Consider the following 22,451-nt stretch of genomic DNA (forward strand, 5'->3'; position numbering starts at 1 on the left):
AATGATAAATATTGGACATGATTAATTATAGACATGGATACTTACACTAGTCATGAAATAATAATCAATTTTTCTTTACTAAATGATAAGAAGCATTATGTCTTAGATTTATTTGTCTCTTAGATTTATGAAGAAAGCCACTGATATATTTGCAATTGTTTGGTGCAATTATATTATACACACTGGTGTACCTGTCACAACGCTTTGCTTTTTTACCCACAGTTGACCCAATAGATAATAGCAGAGAGAATATTTTTAATCAATAATTGTTTCTTCTTTCACTAAAAAAGGTATCATCTTCTTACTTTGAAAAATACTAGGTCAATGGAGGATTTACAGAAAATTATTTTAATTAACAAAATAAATCAGTGGCAAAGTATGACAAACTTTACCCTATTCTAAACAAAGAATTTCTCCCATTTACACAGTCAGAAATAAATATATATGAATAGTGTGAATATATAATTTAAGATATTGCCAGGAATGAAAAAAACACAAGAAAACAAGGAACATTTCAGTCTGTATGATGACATTGCTCTCCCTTTACTTTTTCATTTAGTCTTCAGGGAAAAACTTCCCAATTTGCTACTTTTTAACTTCAGGCTACCTACTTGATTGTTGTGCAGAGTGAATGGCATTAAATAGCATGGGTAACTGCATCCTGCAGAATGGATAGATTTTAAAGGCTGTAGGAAAGTACATCTTAACAATGATTACAGCAAGTTTAATCCATTTTGGTACAGGCAACACACCTTCACCTTTTTATTTAATTTGCAGGTTCTCAATTTAGCCCTTGCAGAAATTCAAATCCAAGCACTAAAAGTGACAAGCTCTGAAAGAAAGATCTAGGCAGGAGGAATATAAGTGCTAAGAAAAGTATTTTGATTTTTTTTTTAATGTGTTAATATCCTTTCAGTCAGGCTTACAAAATAGATGCATTCCATCTGTTTACAGTTTCAAGTAATGCAGTGGTTAGCTGAAAACAATTAAGGAAAGCTTTAGTCTCTTTATAAAATGCACTTGTAACTGTTTAAACTGGGATTTGTCAGGAGTGCCCAGCATTGGCCTAGTTTTACTTTATCTCAAGTAGGCTGCAGCTTAGATGCAGAAGTGTCATCTTTTTTGGTCCCTGGTGTTCCTACAGCAATCAAGGATTACTTGAGACTCTGCAGAGGGTTGATACTGGGTCTGTTTCACCAGTGTGCTGAGATTTAGTACTTGTGATAGGACATAGTTTCTCTAAGATGCATCTGCTTGGTGAATTGATGTGTTACAAGTACTGGATAGCAAGCACTAATAAGTACGGTAATTTTCTTGGTCGAGGTAATTGAGCTAAATGAGGTGCATTACTCACTAAGAACATGCTACCAGCAGGAGTTCTCTTTATTAACCTGGCTATGCACCACATAGCAAATTACTTCTTAATCTTTGGTTGTTTTGTTATCTTTCGTTATTTTTTTTTTTTGCTGTTGGCCAAAATAGAGAGGAAAAAAATCTCCTCTATGGGCCTAACGAGGACTGGTATAGCCTACTAGGTAATAGGATGTGGCTATGAAAAAAAGGCAAACTACGAGCCCAAAACTCAATCTTCCTGAACCACCTGCACTCGTATGGTGGTTTGCAACACTGGACCTCCTTTTTTTGAAAATGTTGAAAGCTGGTTTTGAAAAGCAGAATGAGAAGAGTGTGTTTACTGGGTTGGAATGTTAAACATATTTTGTATAATTTTAAAATTTCTTTAAAATTTCTTTAGTGCATTTTATATGAACATGTTTCGTTTATGACACCTAGATTCTGAAGGTGGCATATAAGATGTAATTTTTTGTTCCTCTCTAAACATAACTCAAAATATGTAAGATCTTGAGGTGAAATCTAAAAGCACCTGAAGTCCCAGTAACCAACTGCATTTTTTTTTCTTTGCGTACTCTTGGGTATGCAGCCTGTGAATACATACTGTCATTTTACACAGCATTTTGCAGAGTAGGGTTCATGATCTTGACTTGGGTTTCACAGTACTGTCTTAGTATAAATAGTACATTGTAATCACCTTGGTAATCTGGGAAGATGAAACACTCTTACAATTTTAGCCAGGCTTAAAGGCTTTCAAAAGACACAGAGGAGAGAAGAGGTCATTGAAGCTCTTTGTATCCCTTCATTTTCTCTGATCTATGCTCTCAGATGCTTTGTTTACCATTCTTTCATACTTTTTCTAGGACTTGCTTCTTTGTCTCGTCCCCTGATGCCAGGCATCCATTAACTACTTGCTCGCTAGGCATCTGTCTCCTCTCTTCTCTTACATGCCAAATACAGTCCTCTTCACCAGCTACCACACACCACAGGCTCTGTGCTGTTTCCCAGCCTTCAGTGTAGGATCATACAAAGGTCTCACATTTGCCTCTCCTGCGTCTCCTTTGTGATCATCTAAATTGTGGTTTTTTGTTTGTTTGTTTGTTTGTTTTTCTACATGTCGAGTTCAAAACAGTATCCTCACAAAGGATGTTTTCAATTTATCTGGTGTATAAATGGCTACATTCCTCTGCAGAGCAAGGTGGTCAGTAGACCTTTGGTTTCAGTGGTGGCTGTAGAGCTTGGCCCACAGCTACAACTCCTCTGCGTGGCAGGTGTGGCTCTGCCTGGGCCTGACCACGGGCCCCACAGATCCTGACCCACACCCACAGCCTGACATCCCACCTGGCCCCAGCCCACCCCTGTGCAGCTGCCCTGGGTCATGTCTGACCCCAGATCCCCTCACCAGGCACTGGCTGCCTTCCCCTCTCTGCCCCGGACCTGCCTTGTCACCACAGACTTGCCTGGGCATGAAATGCTTGTGTTGTGTTTCAAAAAAGCGCAGGATTGTGCATGTACATATGTGTTTTTATGAACCCTCCCCATCAGAATCCAATCTCAACATATTATAAAGACTGCAATGATGTTTGGTGCTCATTCCTTTTTAATAAGGTTCCACTGTCTTCTATTAGAGTGCAAATTAGGTTCTGAGTGTTTTTCTGTTTCCTCATTTCTTGCTGTGAAGAGGCAGCACAGTCTTCACCCTCCCTCCTAGAGATTATTATTATTCAGCAAATAGCTATTCATGGAAATTACCTATTGTTCTGTTACATTAACATTAAAGATGGAGGGAAGAAACAATATATTGGCAGATAGGGCTGACTTGTGTGCAATCCTATCAAAGCCATTAGGAAACAGACATTAAAAGTTTCAGTCAGCCATCATTCAGCACCTTGGCACATCAGCCATTCTTGTGTGTCTCTTTTTCAGACATAGTGTTCCAGTGGCTGAGACCAGTGCTGTGTGTCTCTGCTGTTTATTAATGTCCATCACCGTGTACTGCTGTATTTTACAAATGAGAAAATGCTTAGAAGGAAAGCCAAAAATATACCTTTTTTTTTTTTTTTTGTGGATAAACTTTTCCTATGGGAATTTTCAGGAGTAAATGCAGTATTTATCAAAGCTGTCATTCACTCAGTAAGAGAAAAAAATTATTTTTTCTTTCAGAGAAAGTTCAAAAAATTATTTTCCTATTAATAGATAATACAGGCTGTGCCGCACCATGAGTAAAAAGGTACTCTAATCAGCTGAACTGGAAGAAGGACACAGCTGGTGCACAGTCTTGCAAACTGTCATACATATAAGTAGTCTTACTGATTTCAGATAAGTTAATTACACCAGTGTAATGTTCACAAAGCAATATTATCTAATATTTTAAAATTTAAAGTCCTTCCTTGGAAGCTCATTACCTTCCCCTGAATTTACTATGTGGAGAGACAGAGGTCTGACATAAATGAAAAGTGTGCTGTTTCAAACAGAATAACTGCCTCCTTCCCTCTTGCTTACTATATGTATCTGAGCCTGCACAGATGCATTTTAAAAAATTAAAAGTCACAGTAACATGAAAGTTGTGGTGCTCTGGATATATATGGGTTGTGAACAGATATATATCCACAAACCTTAATTTATTATATATCTTACAGTCTATGGGCATACTGATGATTTCTTACTGTGCAGATCAAGTGACTTTTTATTAAACTTTGACTCCTGGAGGATGAGTAGTATAAGAAGATAGTCTAAGTCAAAACATAGTACCAGGACCCTGAGTACACCAACAGGCCTTACTGGCCCTTAGCAGCCTCCAGTGAGACTTCCACCCACACCCTCTGCCCACAGACCTGGGTTGTGTCCATTTAAGCTCAGGCCTTAGTCACTGCCTGAGCCATGTCTAGGTGTGTTTAGATTCAGTTCTGTCTCTGGTCTTGTCTCCTGCATGAACTTTCGAGTCTTGCCTTCAGTCCTGACTCCGACCTGTCTTTTTGATCCTGACTGGACTTCCTGGATGGACTCTAAAGCTGGTTCATCACTTTTCCTTGTTGATGGACCCTGTTACTAGGATCCTACTCTGCTTGCTGTGTTTAGACCCTGTGGGACTGCATCTTGTTGGTAAGGACATTACTTATGCTGGTGTTACTCTTGGCTCCCATCTCCCCTTCCCTCAGGAAGCAGCTGGCCCTTGCTTCTACCTGAATACAGCTGGAAAAATCTGAAATTCCAGTTAAGAAAATTCTACCAACCATTTCACCAACCTTGATTTCATTCAACCCACTAACTTATGTTCCTTTCCATAACATTACTATAGGATCATAGAATAGTTTGGTTTGGAAGAGACTAGTCGAATTCCTCTGCCATGCACAGGGACATCTTCCACTAGATCAGGTTGCCCCATCCAACCTGATCTGCACACTTCCAAGGATGGGGCATCCATACTTCTCTTGGAAAATAGTGTCTCACCACCCTCGTAAAAAAAAAGAAAAAACCTGTTCCTTAGATCTAATCTAAATCTAGCCCCTATTAGTTTAAAACCATTATCGCTTGTCGTGTCACTTCAGACCCTGGAAAAAAGTCTCTCTGTCTTTCAAATAAGCCCATCTTAGATATTGAAAAGCTGCAGTAAGGTTTCCCTGGAGCCTTCTCTTCTCTGGGCTGAACAATCCCAACTCTCTTAGCCTTTCTTCATAGGAGACATGTTCCAGCCCTCTGACCATTTTTTTGGTTCTCCTCTGGACCTGCTGTAACAGGTCCATGCCTTTATTTTACAGGGAACCCCAGCGCTGGAGTTAGTATGCCAGATGGGGTTGCACCAGAGCAGAGCAGAGGGGTAGAATCACCTCCTCTGACCTGCTGGCCACACTTCTCTTGGTGCAGCTCATAATATGGTTGGCTTTCTGGGCTGCAAGTTCACATTGCCAGCTCATAGCTAATTTTTCATCCACCAGTATCTCCAAGTCCTTCTCAGCAGGGCTGCTCTCAATTCATTCGTCACATAGCCTGTACTGATATTGGTGATTGCCCTGACCCATGTGCAGGACCTCTCCCTTGGCCTTCTTGAACTTGATCAGATTCATATGGACCTACTACTCAAGCCTGTCAAGAGCCCTCTTGATGACATCCCTTCACTCCAGTGAATCAACTGCACCACTCATCTTGGTGTCATCTGCAAACTTGCACCGTCTATGTCATTAATAAAGATATTGAATAGTGTTTATCCCAATACAGACCCTCAATGGATACTACTTTTTAATAATCTCCATTTGGACATTATCCAAATGTAGAGCAAATAGTGACAGGGAAAACTCCTGGAAAAGGGACTCTCAGTTGACTATTCTGTCAAATTGTATGAACAGTCCTTGGTATGGTTTTGACTAGTCAAACTAGCACAAACTAGCAAATAATTCCCAGATATGGGAATACACAGAAATTAGCATTAAGCCAAGATAATTCACAACTGACACTTCTTCAGGAGGCCTTTTGTATTGTTCTAGCTGGCCTCAGTGGTAGAGAGTGATTTGAGTATGTTTCATTTACTGCTATTTTTCTAGACTACGTATATCTATGTGACTCAAATTTTCAATATGCATACATATTTATGTAGCTTTTATCATGTGACAAAGGCAGTTGATTCCCTAAAAATATTCTAGTGAGTAAACCTGAACACATAGACTCAGTAAGGTAGTGACCTTGATCAAGGATGGTATCTGAACAAATTCCCATGAGTCTTCAGAGGCAATGGATTATATTCTCTCAAAGGCAGATTTTCAAAATGGTTGTCCCTCCAGCTCTTTAAGTCATATGATAGATTTGTTTAGTTTAGTTTCATACCGATGCAATGACACCAGCACCATGCCTTCCAAGCTCTACTGCAGAATTTAGTGGGTAACTTGTTTTGCCAGTAGAATTTACCAGTGTCTTACTGTATTTTAAGAAGCTGTTGCTCAAATTAGACTGACTAGATATATCTGGGTGCACACATGACAGTGAGTCAGAACAACTCTGAGAAGAGAATGTTTAACATAAACATTTTGAATTTCCTTTTAACAGACAGAGTTTGTCTTCTACTAATAAGTAACGTACCCCTTTGTTTCATAAACATATTGTAATTAAGTTAACCATGGTTATGGGATTTACCAGTGGAACTGTAAGCGTCTAATAACATATCTTACAATGACATAAAAGGAGATGCTTTATCTAACTTTTCATTGTTGACCTACTGATTCACATTCAAATTACCAAGTTATAAATAACATTTCTAGTCAGTCTCATCAGAGTTGTTTTTAAGTGCACATATTATTTTATAGAGGCATATGCATTAGTATTTTGCTTGATTATTCCTTGTCACTGCGGTACAAAGTCTGTCTTGGTGAAGGAGAGGAAATAGATATCTTCTCTATAAATTAAATAACTCCATGTCAGGGAAGACTTTTGCTTTATGTCATCAGGATAATGGAAATAATAGAAGGCAAAAGCAAGCAGGAGGAGCTTTTATACTGTTCTGGACTGAGTGTATCCATTATTTTCCACTCAAAGGGTTCTCAGCAGGCTGGGGGAACACGAAGCTTAGCAAAGGTAAGTGCAAGTTTCCACACCTGGAATGGAAAAACCCCATGCAAGAGCAAAGTCTTGGAGATGACTAGGAAACAGCTTTGCACAAAGGGATCTGGGCGTTCTGATGGACAACAAATTGAATATGAATCCACAGTGTGTTCTTGAAGCAATGACAGCTAACTACATCCTATGCTTTAAATAATCATAGCCATCTGATTGAGAGGGAGAGGTTATTTCCTTCTGTGTGACGTTAATAAGGTTGGATCTGTATCCAGCTGCAGTCTCCCCTGTACATGAAAGGCACTGACCACATGGTGCAACACTACCAGAGAGCTATTAAGATGACTGGAGAATTGAGCACAGGGTATATGAGGAAATGCTGAGAAAGCTGTGTTTGTGTAGACTGGATATGGAAAGCTGAGAAGATGGAGGTAATCACAGTGTTCCACTGCCCAATGAGTGGTTGTAGAGAACATGGATCCAGACTGTACTTGGAGGTACACAGCAAAAAGATGAGAGGCAACAGAAGCAAATCAGAGACAAGGAAAATTAATTATATGTAGGGTATTAATTTTCATAATAAGGGTGGTCAAACAGTGGACCAGATTGCCCAGAAAATCTGTGGAAATTTCATTCTTGGAGACATAAATCTGCAATTATACTGAACAAAGTTCTGGGCAACCTGATCTAACTTGGAAGCTGGGTCTAGCCTCTAAATTTGTCCTTCTCTTACCAGGAGTTTTGACCTCATTGTGTCTGAAGCAGCCTTACAACTGGAGCTGTTATATGAAACTGTTTAATGTCTTCTTCAGTGACACAGACAGTGGCACTGCATGTACCATCAGCAAGCTTGTGGATCACACCAAGGCCATCCAGAGGGACCTGGACAAGCTCAAGAAGTGGGCCTATGCAAAACTCATGAGGTTCAGCAAGGCCAAGTGCAAGGTCCTGCACCTGGGTTGAACCAGCCACTGGTATCAATGTAGGCTGGGGGATGAAGGGATTGAGAGCAGCCCTGCCAAGAAGGACTTGAGGGTACTGGTGAATGAAAGACTGGACATGAGCTCACAACATGCGCTTGCAGCCCAGAAGGCAAATTTTACCCTGGGCTGCATCAAAAGGAGTGTGACCAGCGGGTTGAGGGAGATGATTTTGCCTCTCTGCTCTGGTGAGATACTGGCGGATGAAAAATTAGCTATGAGCTGGCAATGTGAACTTGTGGCTCAGAAAGCCAACCATATTACAAGTTGCATAAGGAGAAGTGTGGCCAGCAGGTCAGAGGAGGCGATTCTGTCCCTCTACTCTACCACCTGGAGTCCTGCATCTAGCTCTGGGTCCTTCAACATAAGAAGGACATGGACCTGTTGGAGGAGGTCCAGAGGAGGCCATAAAAATCATCAGAGGGCTGGAACACCTCTGCTGTGAGAACAGGCTGAGAGAGTTGGGGTTGGTCAGCCTGGACAAGAGAAGGCTCTGAGAGCTTATTGTGGCCTTCCAATATTTAAAGGGAATTTATAAGAAAGATGGGAACAGACTTTTTAGCAGGGCCTGTTGTGATAGGACAAGGCATAATGGTTTTTAACTGAAAGAGGGGAGATTTAGACTGGACATGAGGATGAAACTTTTTACACTGAGGGTGGTGAAACACAGGCACAGGTTGCCCATAGAGGTGGTAGATGCTCCATCCCTGGAGATGTTCAAGGCCAGGCTGGATGGGGCTCTGAGCAACCTCATCTAGGTGATGTCTCTGCTTATGGCAGAGGGTTTAGACTAGATGACCTTTAAAGAATTCTATGCTTCTATGGATCTATGCCTCTGTAATTAATGTATACTCTTCCAAGATTATTGTTTGCTAGACTTCATATTTATTTATATTACACAGTCAAAACAAACAGCTACCTAAGCTTTTTCCAAAGGTTCAATGACCATAGATTTTCCCCTGAAGCACCATTACCATTCAATTTATTTCTCACTTCTCAGGAAGAGACAGTCCTAATCCTCTGTTTGTGGAGACCAGTGCTTATTTAATGACATAACTCAGCAAAAAAACGTGTAGGGAAAAAAGCTTTTAAGCCAGAATGATGTGAAAAACATTCCAGTAATTCAGGGCAACATCATGGAACTCACTCCTTTGCCGAGGTAGAGTAATAGTAGCTGAGCAGCAGCATTGTTAGAATTGGTATATAAGTGTAGTTGAGCAAATCCTTCTCCTCATTCCTGCAATTTAGGATGACATACACAACAAACTATCAAAAGCACATACAAAATGAATGCCTCACAGATATGGTTGCCTTAGAATTGAAATACAGCTCTTTAGATCCTTAAAGGACAAGGAGGACTTTTAAAGAACTGAAATATGGCACACAGAGATGTTAAGTCAGGATGTCAGGAAAAAAGCCTCACATTTTAAAATTGAATTTACTCACTTAGCATCTTCTTTTCCATCATTGAGTTGATGCTGTTCCTGCTGAGTTGTGTTAGCTGGTTCAGTTGACTTTTCAGTTTTTGAAGGCTCAGGTGCTTTCGCTGGTACTGTATCTAGAAAAAAGTTTTTAATTTTTTAATACTAATTTTTAAAGAATTATGATAATACTTTTGGAGGAATTATGACTTGGCTGCCATTATTTCTTCAGTGAACAAGCACTACACGACACTGATTCTGGCACCTGACTTTCAAGAATTTCCTGCATAAATCTACTTCAACGCCGGCTGTATAGAACATGTTTATAATTAGCATACCTTGTAGAATATAAAACCAATTTGTAGTTTTTAAACTACATGCATCTGTAACCAGCTCAAGAATGGTCAATACAGAGTTCTTCCCTATGTATAAGCAACAAGAACTCATGCAGTATGATAAAATTTTAGTGTGTGCTTATTTTAAAAAAATACGTAGAGGACAGAAAGATCTGTCCAGAAATGCCTTGCGCAATACAGGAAGAAAAATGAAGAGTTACTTATTTGCTTGAGCATAGCAAATTCTAATGGCATCATTCATACTCCAGGGTTTGAATTGCTTTAAATCTTGTTGCTTCAGCTGCCATGACAGTCCTGTTTGTTGCTGAGTAAATTATGATTGCAATATATCAATAAGTATATGAGTATGTAGAATTTGTCTTATCCATTTTTTTTTTTTTCAGTTTTTTAAAACAAGTTTAAGTGGGAAGCTTGTAGAGTTTGGAAAAAAATATATGCAAATTGTATACTCTCTTGCCATTTAAGTGGCCTCATGTGTTTAGTTTTTACAATTAGTCCTATATCTTTATTTTAAATTTTCATGCTGAAAAATAACTTGAAAGCTCTCACATCAGTCTGACACTTTGCATAAAGAAAGAACAAACTCATCCTTCATAAATACTTTAAGTAATATGATTATAGAGGAAGAGCTTGGCAGCAAAACATCATAGCAAATAAATCAGGACCCTGTTATATATGCTGTATTTTAATTTCGAGACAACTCAAAGAAAATCAAACCTGGAGTATTTTGGATAGATAATGTAAGAAAAGTTTTCTGATAGTTGATCTCCATATTTAGAGAGTTGTTATTCATTTCAAGGAGATAAAGGCAGTTACAACAGTAAACTCTTAAGCTGTTCAGCTGGAAGGTGTTTGCTTGAAATGACATTTAAACAAAACCTAGTGAGGGACAGTGGCTAGGTTTGTTTACAGCACTTGATAAACCAGACTATCTTCCTGTCACCACTTATTCTGCTTTGGGATCACATTTTCTCCCAGGTGTCTATTAAGAACATATACAATGTTTCTTGAGCTGTCAGAATTTTACTGGATGGACAATTGATTACAGGACCAGTGGACCATTTCTAGTGTTTTTTCTTAGCATTTAGTTTAAGAAGCAAGAATGCCCTGTGTGATCCCTGCTATTCTTGCAGGAATTATTTTCTTAAAGAGAATCAAATACAAGACTTCAACAGTGGTATCTGTGGATGCCAAAAATACTCAAGCCAGAGTCAGAGAAGGAACTGAAGAGAAGTCAAAGAAATCCGTGTTCCCCAATGGGCTGGTCAACTGGGTTTTGCCTTAGCAAGCTTAGGGGTTAATTTTCAAACGGTCACTTGGAATAATGTAGCACTACTGAGTACGAAGAAAGAGTCTGCAGGATTTGTGTTACTTATCACCTGTAAGCTGGGAAGATTTTTGTGAGGAATTCCATTTAAAACTGTCATTTGATTGGATTTATGGCTTACATTGATAACAGTATCTTTCTCACTTAGTGGAAATGCACATTATAATTTCCTTTCTGCAGCAGTTAGTATTGCAGTACTATCTTGAGGAAAAGTCTGTTGAAAATATAACACTAGGGAATTTTTAATCTTACCTGAAGGATCTGCCAGGGAATTTTCAAGTTACAGAATAGCACACATTCTCCAAAGAAGACTGTTGCTGTCCCTGTCTCCAGGAAGATTAAAGGAAGGATGAAAAGGTTTCTTACCATTTGATTACAGTGGTTCAAAATGCTTTTCTGGGAGTTTCGGTCATATTTTTTTTTTTTTTTTTAAGAAGGAGGAATTTTAAAATGGTTCAGACTTCTAGCACAGTATATACATTCTCAGAGTGAAAGAAGATTTATTTCTCCTATGTATTCCATGGACATCCTTTGCAAGAAAATCACAGAGGAACTACAGTTACAGAAAATAAAAGGGTTTTGGACCTATTTATAATTGACTAATTTTTTGTTCTTGCTACTGAACCTTAATATGTCAAAATTCTCTTTAACCCTTTCCCCGGGGGATCTCTACAAATGGTGCTATTGACTCTGTGCTTTACTTGGCACACAGTCATCCTCCTGTGGTTTTGTGGTCAACATGACGTGATGTAGAAAAGAAGATACAAGAGCCAAAAATTTCAGCACTTGCTGTGGTTTCTGTTTCCTTCTGAATTCATGGTTTGTAGTTTCCCAGTTCTCCCTGCCCTGACCCCTCCAACCAAAAAGTCATGTACCTAAGACTGAAAGCAAGGCTAATCTCAACATTTCTGTAATGATCTCACTTCGGGAATTTTCTTTGTTGTAGTAATTATGCCACGTTATATCTGTAGTAGCAGAGGATAGAAACTGATAGGAACAATTAGAAGAATGAAATGGCGCTGTAGGCCTGGCACCCAGGCTATAGCTGTTTGGGGCAGCTGTATTTCAAACCAGGTCTAGTGGGATCCTCTGAAATGAATGACTGTCACCAGCTTGAGTAAAATAGGTTTACTTAGAGAGTGCTTCTTTTGGTTTAGTTTTATTCTAAAGGAATTCAGTCATGCATTCCTAGAGTTTTTTTGGTGAAAAAACAGAACACAGTGGGGCAAAATCAGGAGATCAGTTTCAGAAGAGCATTCTTAATTTGAAATAAAATGCCCATGGAGACACACTATTTAGAGTAACACACTCATGAATAAAACAATCAATCTCTGGAGTGACAACATGTGTATGGGAAGGGAAGACCAAAAAGTAAAAAACATACAGTGCTTACACATAAGCATCCCATTGCAGAAGGATAATGGTTTCTCAGTCTGCTAGATACTCTCAAGGTACTCAGTCTGAAGTCTGAACCCACACCAAATGTTAAATGCTGACTGGACTCAGACTGGTGGAAAATACTGTAATCCCACAAATATTCCAAACTTCACAGGGTTTTAGAGTTCATAAATCTCCAGAAGCAGCACCGGGATTATTTTCATTTTGATTAGGATATCACAGCCTAGCACTACTGCCAGATGTGTGTCAAGCTTTAGTTGTTTCTGTCTGTGTGAAATTGTGAGGGCTGTGTGTGTAGTCATGTTTTAAAAAAAAAACTAGTCACTTTTTACTCCTTAAATCTCACTCATACCCCTCTGACTTACGAGACCAGCTCCAAAGAAAAGCTTGTAAGAACAAGGTGGTAGTTGTTTGAGGGAGCATTTAGGATGCAACAATTAGTTTCAAGAATAAATAATGACTCATCAGGTAGGTGGCAAGGCTTACAGGACAATAAATAAATCTTCTGTTGTTTTGACATTATTTTGGTCATGGTAAAGAAAATATGAATGAGAAAAAGGAGGCAAAATTATGCTAAGGCACCAACATCTAAAGTAAATTTCGAAACAGACATCCACTCTTACTAAACAAAATAAGGGATCTGAGTTTTCCTAAATGATTTTCATCCACATTATCTTGGAATGTAACTAGGTAAAGCCACCAACATATTAGTAGTGGGAGTTGTGGAATGCATCCCACTGGTGTCTAAGTATTTTAGATCTGAGCAAGTAGGCTCTTTTCTCCCCTCTGACCTCTGCTTCTATCCATGCAAATGGCAGTGGAAGGCTTAGGCACAGAAAATAAAGCATTTTGTGCTGTGGAGACCATCGACCTTTCTGGTTATTCAGTATCAGAAGGTGTGCCTCAGGAGCAGCTAGCCAATCTGAAGAGAGCTTCTTCCAGAAAGTAATAAAACTTAAATCTCTCAGTTACTAGGCTGGCTTTAAAATTTCTGTTTCTTGGATCATTCCATAGCTGTAATACTGGCCTTTAGCTTCACAAATGTATTATCCCTATTGCAACAAGTGAAGAGAACAAAAATGTCAAATAAAAGATTAGTTTTTAGTGATAAAGATATGAATAAATGTCAGCAGCTACATAGTAGCAGTTAAATGTATTTCTGAGAACAGAACAGAAAAAGTACTTCTGCTTTGCCATACTTCAGAAAGGGGAAGGCTTTCTGCCCCAAAATTCCCAGCCAGCTCCATTGCCCTGCACTGACAAGTCTGACCATTCTCTTATCTATGTTTCCCCTCCCATTTCTGGACTAGTTGGGTGAATGTGAAGTTAGAAATTTTAATACCTAGCAGTTACTTGTGGTCCTCATATAAAAAGCAAAGGTTTCCCTGGGCTTATTATTTTGGTTGTACAAAAGCACATCTTAGCACAACTTGGTCTCGTCTGATATAGTCTCGGTTCATACTGAATCCACAATATATTGTTTTACAGGACCATTTACAAAACCTTGACTCACTTGTATATTTTTATTTGGTGGAAGCACTAATTCCATCACAACAACAACCTAGTACAGTGTGTATTTTATATTAATTAAATATATTGTCGAATACTTAATTCTACTGCTAACTTCTTAGTGACTTTTACAAAAAAATATAGGCATGTTAAAATAAACTGATGCTTAAAAATACTATATTATCTCAATAGTGTCATACCAAATATAGAGTTGTGAAGATGTCAAGAAAAATAAACACACAGGAATCCCATGGACATAGAAGAGCTCTGACATTATAGAATACATACCTTTGTGACTTCACATGCGTTATTTTTTTTTTCTTTACAAATGCTTCATGCAGGGAAAAACAGTTCAGGAAGTAAGTTAAATTGAAAAGTAAGTTGCATTTGAAGTAAGTTAACTCTCAACTTCAGTGGCTAACAAAAGTATTATAAAAAGTTTGTTTTCCATGTAAAGAAATAAAGACTGTATGAAGAAGCTGGGTTTATTTTCCTGGTATTTAGCCCTGTCAATCATGTGAAAAATGAAGATCTGAAATGAATTAAAAGTCTTCACCTCAGCAGTAGTGTTAGCAAGCTGATTAAACATATTCAAGTTCTTGGTAATCTTTAAAAAATACATTTTATGGGAATAATAGCTGCCTGTTGACTGAGTTCCAGTGAAGAATGTAAAGGATAAGAAGACAAGGAATAAGATTATTATTTTAAAATCTCTTTGCATTGACAGGTGTGGTTCATTGAGCTGCAGTATATTATATCAAAATGCTGTACTTGATTTGTACTTTTTGAAATACAAACCAGTTATTTAACCCTGGATTTTGAGGTGCAAGGGGATAGGTTTTGTAAAGCAGCTTAAAAATCAGATTCATAACAGGCCAAAAGCAGGTTTTAGCTGTGAAATTTCACATTTAATTCAAATCTCCCTTCTCAGGGGCTTAAAACTCGATTGTAGTCCATCTACAGTAAGTTGATGCTTAATTAGCAGAAATTAGCTGCAGTTTCATGGCAACAGGATTTTGGTGCCCTCAATAAATACATCTGCTTTATTTCTGTCTACAGGAAGAGGGAGTGACCATCTTTTGTATAGCAGCTATTGATCAAAGCTTTCCTCTCAGAAGATGAAATCTTGGCTCTAGGCCTTTTTATTTGTGATAAGGTTAACTATCTGTTATGAGAATTATATTTTCCTTTTTTAGAAGATTAAACAAAGTTGTAACATAAATACATACTGAAATCAAAGTTCTTCATTCCTCCTAAAAGACTAGTGTTTCAATTAACTTCTAGGTTAGTTCCAGGCTCCATGTTGTACTCTCTGCTTTCAGAATTCACAGTTTTTTTCTATTCTGCATGATCACCCAGCAATTAGGAAGGCCACAGAATTTTCTCTCACATCTCTCTAGTCCAGACTTTATTTGATTAATTAGGGAACTCTACTGCAGTGTGAGAGTTATGGATTTGAGCTCTCTTATTACGAAAGTGTGGAGGTAAACCAGTTACACTATCTTGTGAAAGGTGGCAGCCTTCACCAGCTTCTTTTCCACATTTAGTGGAAAAGTGAATGTTCCTTGAGTACCTAAATACCAGAGTACTCACTAGGAGAGAGGCTGGAGTGGACTGAAATGACTTTTGAGCACCCTGCACCCCTTCTGTTGAGGTGCTGTGTGTTCAGGGATGCTGATTTTTATTTTATTTTATTTTATTTTATTTTATTTTATTTTATTTTATTTTATATTATTATTATTATTATTATTATTATTATTATTATTATTATTATTATTATTATTATTATTATTATTATTATTATTATTATTATTATTATTATTATTATTATTATTATTTTAATACTGACTGCTCCAGTGGGGAGGTTGGACTAGATGATCTTTCGAAGTCCCTTCCAATCCCTAACATTCTGTGATTCTGTGATTCTATGACTGTCTGGGCTTCTCACTTACAATATAGATTTCCTGACTCTGTCAAAAGCACCAAAATATCATGCGCTATAGAATTGCACTTGCATTTAATAATGGCCAGGTATATAATCTTTTATATATCCTCTGGGTACTTTCCAAAGCATCTAGACTCTGAAGATACTAAATAGCACTGAAAATTAATATGGTAATCTGCCAGATGGGAGGTTCCATCTACTTTATGATCCAGAGGGGCAAATGTAGCATGTGCAGAAGTACCTATGATAGTTTCAGTCTAGCTTTCTCACTCAGGTACTACCAGGAACAAAACTATATCAATATGGACTTTAGTAAAAGATATATAAACATGTCTGTGAATCTGGAAAATATCATTGAGGCACTTGTTGATTTAGTAGAAATAGGAAAACAAAAAAACAGAATATTGGAAACAGGCCAGTTTTTAGTGAGGGAAAAGTGAGAAGGAGTTGAGGACAGACTTCAGAAGAACAGTACTTCAGTGTGGTGCTGAGAGTGTTTAGAGAAAGGGATGAGTCAAAGAGAATCATACTGGAAGGATCTGCTAGGAGCGTGAAAAGTATTGTGATACAGAGAACAATAATGCAGACACTAGCTAGTAGGTAGAGGCTGGATGTTGCCTTCTAAATAGCAGAACCACCAACAGAGCCATTGAACAATAGTTGTAAAACAAGTGAAGCATTTATATAGCCAGCCAGTTACAGGAGATGATAAATGAGGTGAATCTGAACTGAAGAAGTAACTCCATGGTCTCTGGGTGGAAAAGTGAGGCTGGCCTCAAGCTGTTCACAAGAAGGTCTAGAGGAAGACTCCTGCAAAACTTGATGAACTGTAATGAGGTGAATCACACTTGATTAAGTATATAAAGAAATGCAGGGAAAAATAACTTAAAAAATGAATCCATTATGGAACAAACTGACCAAACACAGAGAACTAATTAGAAAGTGAACTAATTATGCAGAGAATTAATCACAAAGCAAGCTAGTGAGAGAGAGGGCAACTGAGGAGGTGGAAATGAAGCAATGAGTAGCCTACAAAGAAGCCAAAAGTTCCAGGTGTTGCTGAGGAATGTACATAACAAAGTTTTAACAAAACAAGCTCCAATTTTGCCTCCTGTTGAGTTCTCATCTGTGCTGGGACTGTCGTGCTGCCTTGTGAAGTGCTAAGAGAAAGGGAGAAGGTGATGGCTGGATTTGGCCATGTGAGAAGAAAGGTGTGAAGACAAGATCAACTCAGTCTATTGTTTCATGTTTCAAGACTATGGAGCTGCAAAATGGGACTGTGATTAGAGGCTTTACTGGTCTATTTTATTCTGGTTATACCAGAGAAACTAATAAGAGATCTTGGAAAGGATTTTCTCTAAGTAGTTTTAACTTCTCCATTTAACTGATCTCCCTTAACTAGCATTGGTTGAGCCCTGGCCATGCTTTTAATAATTCTCTCTGAATTTGTACACACACTGCAAAACACTTTCTCTTGTCTCTTGTTCTTTGCTTACCGCAGACATTCTTATTTTCTTCTTCTAGCAGCTGTCTACATGGTTTTAGGTCTGATATACAGTTCATCAAGTTTTGCAGGAGTCTTCCTCTAGACCTTCTTGTGAACAGCTTGAGGCCAGCCTCACTTTTCCACCCAGAGACCATGGAGTTACTTCTTCAGTTCAGATGGTGAGGGCTTTAGGTACAGGGTGCTGGAATTCATAAGCTTCTCCTGAGGTGTCATATCTGTGTGAGTTCTCTGGCTTGTATAGCTGTTGTCTATCTAAATCCTTAATACCCACATGCAAAAGGAGGAACTGTCTTGTGACTGTTTGAAAATGAGACTTGAAGCACCTTCCAGAAAACTACAGATTTAAAAAAAACCCAAACAAAAATGGAGACTAACTATCTTATTATATTTTCCTAAAGTCATTGATGAGGTAGTTCCTTCTATAACACCATTTTAAAATATATTTTAGAAAGGATAAAAAAGAGTAGTTTAGTATTCCAAAATACAGATTCATGAATTACATTAATTTGTAAAATTAGATCAGATTTTGGATGGAAACAAACAAATTTTCTATAATGATACTTCATTCTGTTGAGCGATAGTATCTGTGATTTAATATTGCTAAAAAGCCATGAAACATCAGATTTTTTCCCCATTGTTGGCTTATTGCTTAATTCATGTCAGATTTAGTTTTCCCTTATTTAGTGCTACATCCATTATATAGAAAGATAGTTACATTAAATGCTCTTTGTTTAAAGTTTCATTATATGAGGAAAAGAATTGTGATACTTGCTAGAGTACACAAAGCACAAGGATTATGCAAGTTTCCTTGTAGTCTTTTTTATTCCAGTTGCTCCTCTCTACCTAAATCATCTTTATCACAGGAAACTGAAGATTTCTCAGTCTTTGCTTTGTTGTTCAAGTGGAATGAACCTGAATTGTTCTCTTGAAGAAAAAGCATGAGATGACAGGAAAGCTGAGCCTGATGTTTTTGTCTGGTGCTGGAGGATGGAAGAAAGCTGCACTACTGATGCTGTGAGAGAGGGAAAAGGGGATATGGGCAACAATAGTTACTACTTCACCCATCCTGAGCCTCTATTTTGGTAATTCCTGCAGCCATCATTCTGGCTATGGTATAAGCAAAACATGTTGGCTACTGGAAGGTGGACAGAATAGCCATAACCAGCTGCCACTGTATTCAGCAACCAGCTGCTTAGGCAAATATTTGCCTTGTAGTACTGCCCTGAGCTCTATGCTCTGATGTTCTAGTCCTGGATGTCTTCTGAATTCTTCTGAATGGTGGTGGCAAATCACTTTTAATGGCATTGCTTGTTTCTTTTTTTTTTTTTTTTTAAATATTATTTGTTTGTTTACTTTTTTTGAAAAAGTTTTGAATGGCTGTTAAACAAAAGATTCGAATGTCAGATAGTTTACTCTGTCTCATCTTTGTAGTTTTTTAATACATATGAGAAGTATACACAAAAGATCCATTATGCATATGCAGTTTTCTTTCTTGAGCTACTAAATACCCTTATTTTAAAGTAAGGTTTCTAAGAAGTCAGTGTATGCTAAGAGGAAATAAAGAGGAAATAGACAAGTGGACAAGTTCATGAAGGGGCTGTGTGCTTGAAAGCCTGTAACCTTTTATTATTGTTGGATAGTGCTCGTATTTCTGTAGCAAATCATTGGTTTGAGGTCAATGGGAATTCAGAGTTCTTAACTTCTCTATAAATAAAAAATAAGATCAGCACCTGGCAGAGCATTTGGAAGAACGATATTATTTACAACCCTATATAGTGTATATATATTTTGTCCAGATAATCTTTGAATACTCATAAATAGCTTATTACTGACCTTGCTGCTTTGCTATAGGTTCTTCTTTCTTATTGGCCTCTGCTTTCTGTGGTTCATCTGTTTTCTTATTTTCACCCTTAAAAAAATCAAACAGGATTAGAAACTGTAGATGTTTGTTGTTGAGAATGATAAGGATGGTTTGATGGCTGCAGCTTTCTCCTAGGAATTTAGTTAAGTCGAGACACACTAAGCCTTTTTCCTGGGTGTTCTCTGTGTGTTCTTGGACAAGGTTCACAAAAGGACTTGGATGCTGAAATAAAAAACTGTTGTCTTCACATCTGCTGTGAAAACCCAGTTACTTGGCCTGGGATTCTGCTGCTGCCTGTTCCCAAAGCCTCCTTCTCATTGTCAAGGCTGACTTGTTCAGTGCTGCCACTTACAAGGCAGTCTGAATCTCTGAATTAGTCTTCTTCCTCAGCCTTCTGCTGGGCTAATAGACCTGGTATGTTTTGAGCTACCTTACCACAGTGACATATCTCAGTCTTTACAAAATACAGAGACAGTATCAATTTTCACTGCAAAAAATTAACTTTGTCCCACACTTACTGGACTGGATCCGTGAACCAAGTTCTCATGTATGTATACCTGGGTTCATCTTGGCTTTGACAGGGTGGCCCTTGGAGGAAGGAGGGAGAAATACACGTGGAGTCTTAGGTGTTCACAATACTTTGTAACAGTGTAGTGCTAATCAAACCCATGAGCATTTTTATCCCAGATAGATTAATTTGCCTGGTGTTTCTCATGCTCACTAACAGAGAAAGATATAAGTATAAGCATTTGGAAAGTTATTTGACTGTAGGAGATTTCAGGTCTTCATGTACTTTTCTTCCCCTCTCCAAACTCAGTGATCTTCTCTTTGAGTTTCTGAGATTAATTTGAGAGTTGTCTTTTCCTATGAAAGTATTTGTTTTTTCCCCATCTGCTTTTATAAAGAGAATCTGACACTTAAGTTCTAATGTACATATATATAAAAATGGAATTAGATATTTTGTATATATATAAATGAAAATTGAAAGCCAAATCAACCTCTCTGCATACTGGAGATACTTGTGTGATGTTTTGTTGTAAAGGTTGTTTTCTTTATTTCAGGCTTTCTCCTAATAGCATAGCAAAAGAACATTAGTGTGAGAATAGTGCTCTACAGTTACCAGATTCTATGTTAATTTCTTCATTTCTCTCAAGATGGTATCTTCTTGCAGACAGAAAATGTCTTGATCCTTGACCCCTTCATCTGCCTCCATCTTAACAGTATCCATAATAGTGGAGGCTGATAGTGATATGATCTGAGTGCTGAGCTGATGTACGGAATTATTCTGGTGAAAAGAATAATCCACATCTCTAGGGAAATCTAAATATATATTTTTTCCCTAGAGCAGTTTGCCAAGTGAGGTATCAGGCTGCACAGAAATAAGCTGCTGAGATTCGAGATTTTTCTTCTTTTAAGACAATGTTTTATTGACCCAAGAAAACAGATGTGCAGAACTTTAAAAGAAGCATGAATGATACTTCGCCTGTAGATCTGCAGCATATTAAATTTATTGAACATAGACACTTTTGCTGTTTTGTGTGGATGGCAGTATGGATATGCCTGTACATCAAACAATTGTTTTTTGCACATTTATAATGACAAGTGAAATTTGAGTTGTAGTTGGGCTGGATTATGCTTTACCTCTTCTTGAAGTTGTTCGAACCTACGATCTTCAAGAAAAGCATCAGTTATAGGAAATTATTTGATTTTATGAACATTTATGTTTTTATCACTATTATGTGCAACCGTAAAATTTATGGAACCTTGTATGTGAAAATCAAGGCTCCCAGAAGTTAAGTCAGAGTCCGTGTATATGCTTGACTGTTGTAAATAAGTTAAAAGACTCCGCTTAGTTAAAATTAACTTTATAATGGTGGAGTTTCAATTGTTTCATTAAGCATGAATTCAGATTAATAGCTCAGGCTAATACTAAAGAACTTATTTCACTTTCCTAATTATTTGATGAAACTCTAAATTGTTGTCATTTTGCATTGTAAAGTTTTGATTAGGTGAGGCTGGAAAAAACAAAATACTTTAGGACATTATCATGAAAAGATAAAAATTCAAATGTAACAAGTGAAAGAGTATCTAACCTCTGTCTCATTTTAAAACTATTCCATTAATTAAAATAAAAAGTATGAATTAACTTCTACAGTAAAGAACTACTAACTAAAAAACATAAACTGTATACTAATATGACTTACAGAAGTTATATTAGTAAAATTAAGCCAAATAAAATACTTCTTAAAAAAGCTACTAAATTACTTTGCCTTTCCAACAGTTATCAGGAAGCAGGCTAATATATACCTGTATGCCATTCCAATATTCAGAAAGGATATACTGACATTTTCTGCCAGCAGGGAACAAGATGAAGAGGGAAACATCAACACATCAAAAGCAGCCATACCAGTATTTCTAATTCTCCATTTGCAATGCTGATCAAGACCTCTCATAAGCTTACACTATTTCAGGTTAGCCCTATCTGGAAAGCAATGTGCAAAAGGAGGAAATCTGTTTTTTTCATAAAGAAAACGTGGGAAAGATAAGGGGAATAAAGGCATTTGCTTGATTTTATTAAATAAAGATTGATACCATGAGCAATAAGTATATTTGAAAATCTAACCTTTGGCATTTATTTACATGAATACTTTCTAAACAAAGGTAATATTATTGAGTCTATACCAAATGATAAATCTATACCTGGCCTGTAGATGCTTTGGGTGGAGGAGGGACATCTTCATTCTTGCAGTCTGCTTCCGCGGGTGATAATTTTGGTCTAGAAAATACTGCTCTTAGTTTTTTAAACATCTTGTCCACCCAGCTCTCCTGAAGCCTCTCTAACTCTTTTACCATGAACAGGTATATAGCACATGTTTTCTTGCCATCAGTAATCAGGCCAATTAGACACTTAATCAGGTTTAGGTCTGATTAATGCCTTAAAGAAATTCCTTGCACAGTCTGTTTCAGTGACAGCTTTTTCTCACTGTTCGTGCTTTTGTTTTATGCTGTAGACTAAGCTATTTCTAGTCTTGACAGATACGCTACATATAGACTCAACTGTGAACACATTCTGATTACAATAAATCAGTGTCTAATCTTTTATCTGTTGGATATTAAGCATTCAGCTTATATATAGAAACAAAATTTTAAGTCCTAAAGACACCTGTGGCTTAACCAGGAAATGAAAAACATTAATTGTCCAATAATCACCAGCTACCTAGTAGATTACATTAGAGCTGAAGAGGTTTAAATTCTT

The 22,451-nt window shown here is 37.6% G+C and overlaps 1 protein-coding gene across 1 annotated transcript in view; it reads right to left on the reverse strand.

Moving 5' to 3' along the window:
- The window catches only part of CNGB3 (cyclic nucleotide gated channel subunit beta 3), a 63,499-nt gene extending 41,427 nt beyond the window's left edge, over positions 1–22,072 (reverse strand). The window contains exons 1-3 of the mRNA XM_065053936.1: positions 21,896–22,072; positions 19,168–19,243; positions 9,318–9,429 (exon numbers count right to left, since the gene is read on the reverse strand). Of these exons, the coding sequence (XP_064910008.1) occupies positions 9,318–9,429; positions 19,168–19,243; positions 21,896–22,048 (341 nt within the window). The 5' untranslated portion in view covers positions 22,049–22,072. The remainder of the gene's footprint in view (positions 1–9,317; positions 9,430–19,167; positions 19,244–21,895) is intronic.
- Between the last annotated feature and the right edge of the window lie 379 nt (positions 22,073–22,451).

Source organism: Columba livia, chromosome 2 (assembly GCF_036013475.1).
Source record: "Columba livia isolate bColLiv1 breed racing homer chromosome 2, bColLiv1.pat.W.v2, whole genome shotgun sequence".
In the NCBI taxonomy this organism is placed as follows: Eukaryota; Metazoa; Chordata; class Aves; order Columbiformes; family Columbidae; genus Columba; species Columba livia.